At 53.0% G+C, this 10,677-nt stretch overlaps 1 protein-coding gene across 1 annotated transcript in view; it reads left to right on the top strand.

The window, feature by feature from the left end:
• Positions 1-390: 390 nt before the first annotated feature.
• slc15a4 (solute carrier family 15 member 4) overlaps positions 391-10,677 on the top strand; it is a gene marked incomplete at its 3' end in the record, with an annotated part of 13,416 nt that continues 3,129 nt past the window's right edge. Inside the window, exons 1-4 of the mRNA XM_076996626.1 lie at positions 391-753; positions 1,010-1,655; positions 5,088-5,377; positions 8,225-8,366. Coding sequence (XP_076852741.1) covers positions 1,083-1,655; positions 5,088-5,377; positions 8,225-8,366 — 1,005 coding nt within the window. The remainder of the gene's footprint in view (positions 754-1,009; positions 1,656-5,087; positions 5,378-8,224; positions 8,367-10,677) is intronic.

The following is a 10,677-nucleotide window of genomic DNA, read 5'->3' as shown; positions in this document are numbered from 1 at the left end:
AGACACCATTTTATGACTCATCAGATATTAAATATGATTATCATCTTAATGAACACACCGGACTTGACTGGACAGTGGATTGTGTAGTAGTATTTAAACGGTCCGATACACTGCACCGATCCTTTTATTATACGGGAATAAAAAGGAGCGCGTAGCTCCCACGTTGCGCTAGCATCTGCGTTGCCTTTTCTACGCACAGCACAGCGCAATTTAATTATTATCTGACTACGTCGAATTACTGCGCAATCCAGGAAGTGTGGAGAGGAAACATTTGATCGATGTCAAAACTAACCAATAGACACATGCGTTTCTAAATTTCGCCCAATCAAAAGCGACAAAACAGCCGGGTTCGCGCACAGATACATCTGCGCATCTACGCGTTTTATATGACACGCGGATGATTTGATCTCGCTGTGAGACGCGCGCGTCCGCACTTTTTTGCGCGCGTCCGCACGTCATGCGCGTCTGCGCGGCGGCTGAGATTTCCCCCTCCCGACGCACGCGCCGTGTCACGCGGTAGTAGAGGCTCATAATCCGACTTTGTTTAGGTTGCGAACTTCTCAGCTGGTCGAGTTCAAAACTTTGAAACAACAGCCCGTAAACTGTCGAGCAAGACGATGGCCAAGATAAAAAAGCGAGCAGGTCGCGGGATAATGTGCCGAACCTGAGGACTTTGGCGGCGGTTCTGGGCGTGTTTACACCGGTTTGTACTACGCTGCGCACTGGGGACTTGGCGGAAAAGGCTCGGAATAAGTGTGTATGAGTGTAACCTCACAGTAGGCGACTAACACCAGGCTGACAACTTAAACATGTTAAGATAACTTGTTTCAGACACATTATGTGGTGTAACTAACAAACTACTGTTGAATAATTAATAGAGCTACAATGAACGTAACCTTGTTACTGTTTTGCAAACATGCTTGCTCATAGATACATGTTGAACATCACTATAAATAAACCCCCCTGTATTGGCTGTATAATGACTACAATTATTAAATGTTCATTCCAGGATTCAATTCCACATAGGATATCTTCTGCACAAGAGACTTTGTTTGTATTTACACCACCACCAAAGACTTGTCATGGCGAACCAGGATGTGAGCGAGAACACTCCTCTTTTGGACAGCTCGACGGCTCTGGTCAGACAGGACTCTATCTTCAAAGGGAGGCGGCTGGCGTGCGCCGCCGTGCTGTTGGCCGAGTCGTTGGAGCGGATGGCTTTCTACGGCATCACCTCCAATCTCGTCCTCTTCCTCAACGGCAGCCCCTTCTACTGGGAGGGCACGCAGGCCAGCCAGGCCCCGCTGGTCTTCATGGGAGTCACGTATCTCATCTCTCCGTTTGGCGGCTGGCTGGCGGACGCGTGCCTCGGCAAGTTCTGGACCATAGCGGGCAGTCTGGTCCTGTACTTGGCCGGGATGCTTTTCTTCCCGTTTGTGTCCAGTAGTAATTCCAGGACGGCGATGTGTGGGGAGGAGATGGCCTTCCCCGTACAGCCGGCGGAGTGCTTCAGTCCGAACGCGACCCTGCCCCTCAACGTGACCTGCCCCACCCGGACACCCTACTGCGGAGTGGTGGTGTACAGTGGGCTCGTGCTGGTGGCGTTGGGAGTGGGGGCGGTGAAGTCCAACATCACTCCTTTTGGAGCAGACCAGGTAATGAGGAGATACCTGCTATCTGGGCGGACCGGGACTCATAGCGCCTGCCAATTTCCAAGTTCTCTCCTGATCCTCGCGAGTACTTATCGCTGCTTGGAGAGTTGAAATGACTTTACAATCTTAAGTGAACGTGGAGGTACCATGTGGGCTTTTACCCGGCTGACTGTCTGCCGAGGGAGAGAGATTGTCTCTGTCCCCCTGGACATGAGGGTGGGACTCATCTCAGCCTCCACCCCTGTAGCCCTTTTTTGCTTATGTGTGATGTTTGTGGGGTTTTGTGCTACTTGGTGCTCCTGGTGCCTCCTGCAACACTTAGTAGAATAATTCAGTTCTACTAAGCACTGTATTCCAGTGCTGACCCAGGCCAGGCTTACCCAGGCCAGGCTTACCCAGGCCAGGCTTACCCAGGCCAGGCTTACCCAGGCCAGGCTCAGGATGAGCACTTGTACTCTTGTCAGTTTTCCTGAATTAATTACTACTACCTTGCATGCATATACAAGAAAACTTTTCACAGTTGCCTTTTTGAAACGCGGGAATATCCTGAACATTCCTTACTGAAAATACTTTGTGTTCTGTGTTTCTCTAGCAGTTGTGTAACATGGAATTACAGCTTTGAGAACTTTCACTTCTTGTATTCGGTGTCGAGGCGAATACCACAGATTTCTGAGGTATTTTGACTCAGATTTGGAATGGCGGGCCCAGACGCCACCACTGTCACAAGACTGAAGTGAGCGTGACGTCTGGAGCAGGTTCCCCCTCGCGCCCGCTGACAGGAGCGCTGCTTGTTTTCTGCCGTTTTCTAAAGGCTGTGCTGTAGGGGAGAGTCGATTTACCCCGAGTTTGTCACCGAGTAGGTAGATGCGGTGAGCTTGCCGCCATACGGCGGGTGGGGAGAGAGACTCCTCGTCTCCCTGTCACATGGTGTGGTCATGTGTGTAGTGATGTCTCAGTTCTGCGGCGGGTCTGAAGGTAAGCGGCCCCGTTAGGGACGTCGTCAGACGTGGTCACGCCTCCGCGTCTGTCGGCTGGGTCGGCCTCTCCTGTCCACTGCGTGTCCGCCGCACGTCACTTGGACGGCCAGTGGAATCGTGATGCGCACAGACAGGTGTGGGTCTGAAATGCTGTTTTGACAGTGTGGAGGTGGAGTTTGGATGATGCATCCAGCAGAAATATAAGAGAATTCTCTAGATAAACAGGCCTGATTCACACTCCATCTCCCAGCGGAGACACTGGTCCTCTCCCTCTGATGCGCAGTAGTGTCCCATAAGCGGTGGAGACCTGCAGGGGAAGTGCTACAGGTCTACTTTCCCCGCTGGGCTGATCCCCGCTGGGCTGATCCGCGCTGGGCTGATCCCCGCTGGGCTGATCCCCGCTGGGCTGATCCCCGCTGGGCTGATCCCCGCTGGGCTGATCCCCGCTGGGCTGATCCCCGCTGGGCTGGTCCCCGCTGGGCTGGTCCGCGCTGGGCTGATCCCCGCTGGGCTGATCCCCGCTGGGCTGATCCCCGCTGGGCTGATCCCCGTTGGACCTCCCCAGCATGGCTGCTAGCCCCAACCCCAGCCGTACTAACATACTTCAATGATGTCAAAAATCAATTAATGCACAGTTTAAGTTACATTGATTCATTTTTACACACCACAGCAAACGAAGACAAAGAGGAGACGGTTCGCACATCACTCAACATTTGTAACTGACACAGATATTCTAGTAGAACTAGTCTAGGGGCACTGGCTGGTTCTGTGGAGTCTTTGGTGTTTCCGTGGCGGTTCTGATCTCTGCGGTGTCTCGGAGGTGTCTCCGCTCTCTCTGTGACCTGCTGCAGGGTGGACACTCCTGTAGGAGGAGGAGCAGCAGTGCTTTGTGTCCTGCAGCAGGACGATATCAGACATCATGACCATGTAGACAGTGGGCCGGGGGTGAGACTGTGTGCGGACGCTACAGTGTAGGAGTCTGAACCACAGCTGCAGTGTGAGTATGTACTACATACTGCATACTACATACTGCATACTGCCTGGTGCAGGCTGCCCCTCACTTGTGGTCATTAAGGCTTTGTTCACTCTCTCGCTCCTCTGGACGCTGCAGTAACTGTTGTGATCTGAACCAACATGATGAGGTAGAGGAGGAGGAGGATGATGATGATGATGATGAAGCTGTTCTCCTCCTCTACAAGCACTGCTGTAATTCTCTGCAGCCCAAGGTGCACCAGTGTGCTCCACCCCAGCAGGGGGCGATATGAGCTGAGGCATCAGATGACTGTAACTGCAGAAGCAGCACTAAAGGCACGGAGAAGGGTGAATGTGAACATGCACTAGTCAACTAAGGGCTGGTAAACTCCACGCTGGTAAAGTCTGGTGCAAAGTGTGGTGTCCCTCTCTGTTCCCTAATGTCCAGTCATCACTGCTAAATTGGTCCGACAGACGGTACCAGATCCCCTGTGGAGAAGATACCTGAGGGTGTTTATGTCGCCTGCGAGGGCCAGCGATTCCTCTCTGCAGCGTTACCGGGGTGTGCGACGTAGACTAGTGGCACGCCAACGCTAGCTGTGAGAACTGTGAAATGACGCTCCTCTCTCAGAGTTGGTTGGCCGTGCAGGCGATGAGCTCGTGTTTGTCTCCGCGAGGTTGGCGTGAAGATGCACTCGCGGCTCGACTCTATGTGGCTCTCGCACGCTGGAGTGTTGGATTAAAGCGTCCAAGCCCCAGCTGAGGAACCAAAACTGCCATCTGTTTCTTCTGCTAACTGACACACGCATCTGCTGCTGAAGTGGCAGCTCGTGGACTACATTACCCATGATGCAGTCGGTGCTAATGAATAATGCATGCTCTAATTAGGCTCTAGTTTGAGGAGATGGGATAATGATGGTTTGGGCTTCATGTCTAATGACATTAAAGCGAGTTTTCTTGTTCTCGGCCTCCAGCGTCTTTGTGAATGGTCGTGGACCGATGTGCTATGAACATGACTAGTTAGGAGTTTATGGTGGTTGACTGTAATGGAATCAGAGGCTAATAGCGTATACATCCCCTGGAGATGGAGCGCACGAGATCTGGGCTTCTCCTGATCTTTAATTGGATTCTTCAGCCCGTTATTGGAAAGTCAGTAATTGCCTTTAGTGGGTTCAGCGCCCATGCGGTAATTAAGTGAAGGACACAGTTATTGATCAACGTGGACTGCAGCTTTGTAACTGCAAAACAGTGGAGGAGATTCTTTATTGTGATGAGATGGGTTCACCAAGTCCTTTTGGGCCTTGTATGAAATGGAGGATATGTTAGATCTTCTGACATCTGGGACGGGAATATCATGTTTGAGAATGTTCTGACACTCTAGAAAACTCTGGTTAAGTCTGGTTGCTCTGTTTGTGGTTGGGTCTTAACATGATGAATTGCGTTGGGAGTGATGGTTGATGCTTCTGTTGTTCTCCTGTGCCGTCAGGTGAAGGATCGTGGTACAGAAGCAACGCGTCGGTTCTTTAACTGGTTCTACTGGTGCATCAACCTGGGTGCCATCCTGTCGCTGGGAGGCATCGCCTACATCCAGCAGAGCGTGAGCTTCTCTGTGGGCTTCATCGTCCCTGCCGTGTGCCTGGGGGTCTCCCTCATCGTCTTCCTCCTCGGCCGCACCGTCTTCATCACCAAGCCCGCGGATGGCAGTGCCTTCACCGACATGGTGAAGATCCTGGCCTCGGCCTGCTGTGGAGGGCCCCCCGAGCCCCACCTGCTCAGGTGCGCCCCCGTGTGGTCCTGCAGAGAACTCCTCTCCCAGTGTGTTCTTGTGCTGTGTGTGTGTGTGTGTGTGTGTGTGTGTGTGTGTGTGTGTTCACGGGGAAGGATAACGCTGTTTGCCAATTTAGCAACATGTGCAGTTGTGAAAACCCTTTGAGTTGGCAGTGTTAAATATGCTTATGGCTGTTTGTAGAGGTCTACAGCAGAGTGTAGAAAATGGACATGCTGGTGAAGACCTGGAAACAACTTTAAATGTGTGTGTGTGTGTGTGTGTGTGGCATACTGCAGTATTCCACATCCTTAAATAACACTGGATCAAAGCACACATTTCAGTCCTAGTAGTAGGAGTGCTAGATAGATACAGTAAACACACACACACACACACACACACACACATACATACACACAGATTACTGTCTTTTCAGATTCAGTTGCCATTGCTGGCATCGAACCCAGCTGATTGACTGGCATGTTGGCTTGACACTTGTCGTCGTGCGTGCGTGCGTGTGTGTGCGCGTGTGTGTGTGTGTGGTCATGTCTCCAGTGCAGTGGAAGGTTTCTGTCAATTACTACACTTATCTTTTGAGCCAAGGTTAGAGAGTCCCGCAGGACACGGGACGTGTGAGACCTTTGACATGGAGTATACGATACAGCGTCAGACGAATCCTTAATCCTTATCCTTCATGAATTCTCACTTGGAGAACCTCTTTCCTCCTCTCTCTGTCCTCTTTCCTCCTCCTCTCTGTCCTCTTTCCTCCTCTCTCTGTCCTCTTTCCTCCTCCTCTCTGTCCTCTTTCCTCCTCCTCTCTGTCCTCTTTCCTCCTCCTCTCTGTCCTCTTTCCTCCTCCTCTCTGTCCTCTTTCCTCCTCCTCTCTGTCCTCTTTCCTCCTCTCTCTGTCCTCTTTCCTCCTCCTCTCTGTCCTCTTTCCTCCTCCTCTCTGTCCTCTTTCCTCCTCCTCTCTGTCCTCTTTCCTCCTCCTCTCTGTCCTCTTTCCTCCTCCTCTCTGTCCTCTTTCCTCCTCTCTCTCTGTCCTCTTTCCTCCTCTCTCTCTGTCCTCTTTCCTCCTCCTCTCTGTCCTCTTTCCTCCTCTCTCTGTCCTCTTTCCTCCTCTCTCTGTCCTCTTTCCTCCTCCTCTCTGTCCTCTTTCCTCCTCCTCTCTGTCCTCTTTCCTCCTCCTCTCTCTGTCCTCTTTCCTCCTCCTCTCTGTCCTCTTTCCTCCTCCTCTCTGTCCTCTTTCCTCCTCCTCTCTGTCCTCTTTCCTCCTCCTCTCTGTCCTCTTTCCTCCTCTCTCTCTGTCCTCTTTCCTCCTCTCTCTCTGTCCTCTTTCCTCCTCTCTCTCTGTCCTCTTTCCTCCTCCTCTCTGTCCTCTTTCCTCCTCCTCTCTGTCCTCTTTCCTCCTCCTCTCTGTCCTCTTTCCTCCTCCTCTCTGTCCTCTTTCCTCCTCCTCTCTGTCCTCTTTCCTCCTCCTCTCTGTCCTCTTTCCTCCTCTCTGTCCTCTTTCCTCCTCCTCTCTGTCCTCTTTCCTCCTCCTCTCTGTCCTCTTTCCTCCTCCTCTCTGTCCTCTTTCCTCCTCCTCTCTGTCCTCTTTCCTCCTCCTCTCTGTCCTCTTTCCTCCTCTCTCTGTCCTCTTTCCTCCTCCTCTCTGTCCTCTTTCCTCCTCCTCTCTGTCCTCTTTCCTCCTCCTCTCTGTCCTCTTTCCTCCTCTCTCTCTGTCCTCTTTCCTCCTCCTCTCTGTCCTCTTTCCTCCTCTCTCTCTGTCCTCTTTCCTCCTCTCTCTCTGTCCTCTTTCCTCCTCTCTCTCTGTCCTCTTTCCTCCTCCTCTCTGTCCTCTTTCCTCCTCCTCTCTGTCCTCTTTCCTCCTCCTCTCTGTCCTCTTTCCTCCTCTCTCTCTGTCCTCTTTCCTCCTCTCTCTCTGTCCTCTTTCCTCCTCTCTCTCTGTCCTCTTTCCTCCTCCTCTCTGTCCTCTTTCCTCCTCCTCTCTGTCCTCTTTCCTCCTCCTCTCTGTCCTCTTTCCTCCTCCTCTCTGTCCTCTTTCCTCCTCCTCTCTGTCCTCTTTCCTCCTCCTCTCTGTCCTCTTTCCTCCTCCTCTCTGTCCTCTTTCCTCCTCTCTCTGTCCTCTTTCCTCCTCCTCTCTGTCCTCTTTCCTCCTCTCTCTCTGTCCTCTTTCCTCCTCTCTGTCCTCTTTCCTCCTCCTCTCTGTCCTCTTTCCTCCTCTCTGTCAGAGGATGCTTTCAGCAATTTAGTAGAGAGGCGTCTTAGGCTAAAAAGCAATGAAAAGTAGATAATTGTCTTATCGTGTGAAAAAAGCTGAAAGTGTTCTGGCCATTAGGACACACCCCTGCTGGTCATTAGGACACACCCCTGCTGGTCATTAGGACACACCCCTGCTGGTCATTAGGACACACCCCTGCTGGTCATTAGGACACCCTTGATGGTCATTTAGGACACCCCTGTCGTGACAGATTGAGTTTTAAACCTCCCTGAAAGGTCTGGCAATTGTGGCTAGTTGCCCATTAGAAGTGTTAAAGATAAAGAATTTTAGAGTAATATGTAAATATTGATGAGTTTAAAAATACACTTCACGCCCACATTCCCTACAGACCATATATGGACTCTAAGCTGCATAAATTGCCCATTTTGAAATCATTATTACTGTCACACCAACAAACTCATTTGCATGCCGTCTCCTATTCATCCTACAGCAATTTAGCCCCACCCACTTAGACATGATAAACGTGTTAAGTATTCTACAGCATTGTGCAGTGTATTATAGTGTGTGATAATGTCTCTGAATGTTTGCTTTTTAGTGAAGTTTCAGTTACCTAATAGTTGATGTCTGCCCCCAGGCCCAAACCCAGCCTGCTGGACGGGGCCAAGGTGACCTACGGAGGGAGCTTCCCTGAGGAGAAGGTGGAGGATGTGAAGTCTCTCCTGAAGATCCTGCCTGTGTTTCTAGCCCTCATCCCTTACTGGACCGTCTACTTCCAGGTTGGACAAACACTTCCTGTGTGTACTCATCTTGTGTGTGTGTGTGTGTGTGTGTGTGTGTGTGTGTGTGTGTGTGTGTGTGTGTGTGTGTGGGACCTACAGAAAATAAGTTCTTCTTTCACTTTTTTTTTCATATATCAGTTCTCGTTTACAGGAAAGATTAATTTGTTTATGGGGAAAAAAAGGCATTTTGAATCTTGAAATAAAGACAGATTCAAAGTTTCAGTGGTGTTTAATTTCTAGCAGTGAGTGCTCTAAACCCCTGGGGTGGAGTTCTCAGAGACCTGCTCTGTTTGCATGAGTAACAAACCTGTAGTCGCTCGTAGTAGTCAAGGAAGGTGTTTAAACTAAACTACTGCGTAGACACCAACTGGGTGATTTAAGATCAGGTCTGACAACAGCGGCTGGGAAAATCATTATCGTCGTCATAAGCGGTTTGGTCACTGTGAGGATGGACGGGCAAATGTCCTCTGGCACAATGAAATTGTAGCATTATAGAATGATGGCAGTGAGACAGGAAATAGTGGCACTCTCCCCCACACACAGCCTGTCTCCCCCACACACACAGAGCCTGTCTCTCTCCCACACACAGAGCCTGTCTCTCCCCCACACACAGAGCCTGTCTCTCCCCCACACACAGAGCCTGTCTCTCCCCCACACACAGAGCCTGTCTCCCCCCCACACACAGAGCCTGTCTCCCCCCCACACACAGAGCCTGTCTCCCCCCCACACACAGAGCCTGTCTCCCCCCCACACACAGAGCCTGTCTCTCCCCCACACACAGAGCCTGTCTCTCCCCCACACACAGAGCCTGTCTCTCCCCCACACACAGAGCCTGTCTCTCCCCCACACACAGAGCCTGTCTCTCCCCCACACACAGAGCCTGTCTCTCCCCCACACACAGAGCCTGTCTCTCCCCCACACACAGAGCCTGTCTCTCCCCCACACACAGAGCCTGTCTCTCCCCCACACACACAGCCCGTCTCTCCCCCACACACACAGCCCGTCTCTCCCCCACACACACAGCCCGTCTCTCCCCCACACACACAGCCCGTCTCTCCCCCACACACACAGCCCGTCTCTCCCCCACACACACAGCCCGTCTCTCCCACACACACACAGCCCGTCTCCCCCCCACACACACAGCCCGTCTCCCCCCCACACACACAGCCCGTCTCCCCCCCCACACACACAGCCCGTCTCCCCCCCACACACACAGCCTGTCTCCCCCCCACACACAGAGCCTGTCTCTCCCCCACACACAGAGCCTGTCTCTCCCCCACACACAGAGCCTGTCTCCCCCCCACACACAGAGCCTGTCTCCCCCCCACACACAGAGCCTGTCTCCCCCCCACACACAGAGCCTGTCTCCCCCCCACACACAGAGCCTGTCTCCCCCCCACACACAGAGCCTGTCTCCCCCCCACACACAGAGCCTGTCTCTCCCCCACACACAGAGCCTGTCTCTCCCCCACACACAGAGCCTGTCTCTCCCCCACACACAGAGCCTGTCTCTCCCCCACACACAGAGCCTGTCTCACACAGCCCGTCTCTCCCCCACACACACAGCCCGTCTCTCCCCCACACACACAGCCCGTCTCTCCCCCACACACACAGCCCGTCTCTCCCCCACACACACAGCCCGTCTCTCCCCCACACACACAGCCCGTCTCTCCCCCACACACACAGCCCGTCTCTCCCACACACACACAGCCCGTCTCCCCCCCACACACACAGCCCGTCTCCCCCCCACACACACAGCCCGTCTCCCCCCCACACACACAGCCCGTCTCCCCCCCACACACACAGCCCGTCTCCCCCCCACACACACAGCCCGTCTCTCCCACACACACACAGCCCGTCTCCCCCCCACACACACAGCCCGTCTCCCCCCCACACACACAGCCCGTCTCTCCCCCACACACACAGCCCGTCTCTCCCCCACACACACAGCCCGTCTCCCCCCCACACACACAGCCCGTCTCTCCCCCACACACACAGCCCGTCTCTCCCCCACACACAGCCCGTCTCTCCCACACACACAGCCCGTCTCCCCCCAGTCACACTAAAGGACACTTCTTCTGAGGCACACACACCTCACACGTCCTGATTGGTTCCCCGTGTGTTCAGTCACTCTTAAAGCCGTTAGCCTCGGATTCCCGCCGCTTTCAAGAGTCTGTTTAAAGATGAAAGCGCTTTGCTTGTGAGTAGAAAAGGGTTGAACTTTAACCTCACGGACTGTCTGCTCAGCTCAACAGTTCTCCAGCATACGGAGGCTCGTGGCGCTGAGTTGGGGGGGGGGGGGGGGGGG

The sequence above is a fragment of the Brachyhypopomus gauderio genome, unplaced genomic scaffold (assembly GCF_052324685.1).
Source record: "Brachyhypopomus gauderio isolate BG-103 unplaced genomic scaffold, BGAUD_0.2 sc758, whole genome shotgun sequence".
Lineage (NCBI taxonomy): Eukaryota > Metazoa > Chordata > Actinopteri > Gymnotiformes > Hypopomidae > Brachyhypopomus > Brachyhypopomus gauderio.
This window is presented reverse-complemented; position numbering and strand designations above follow the sequence as displayed.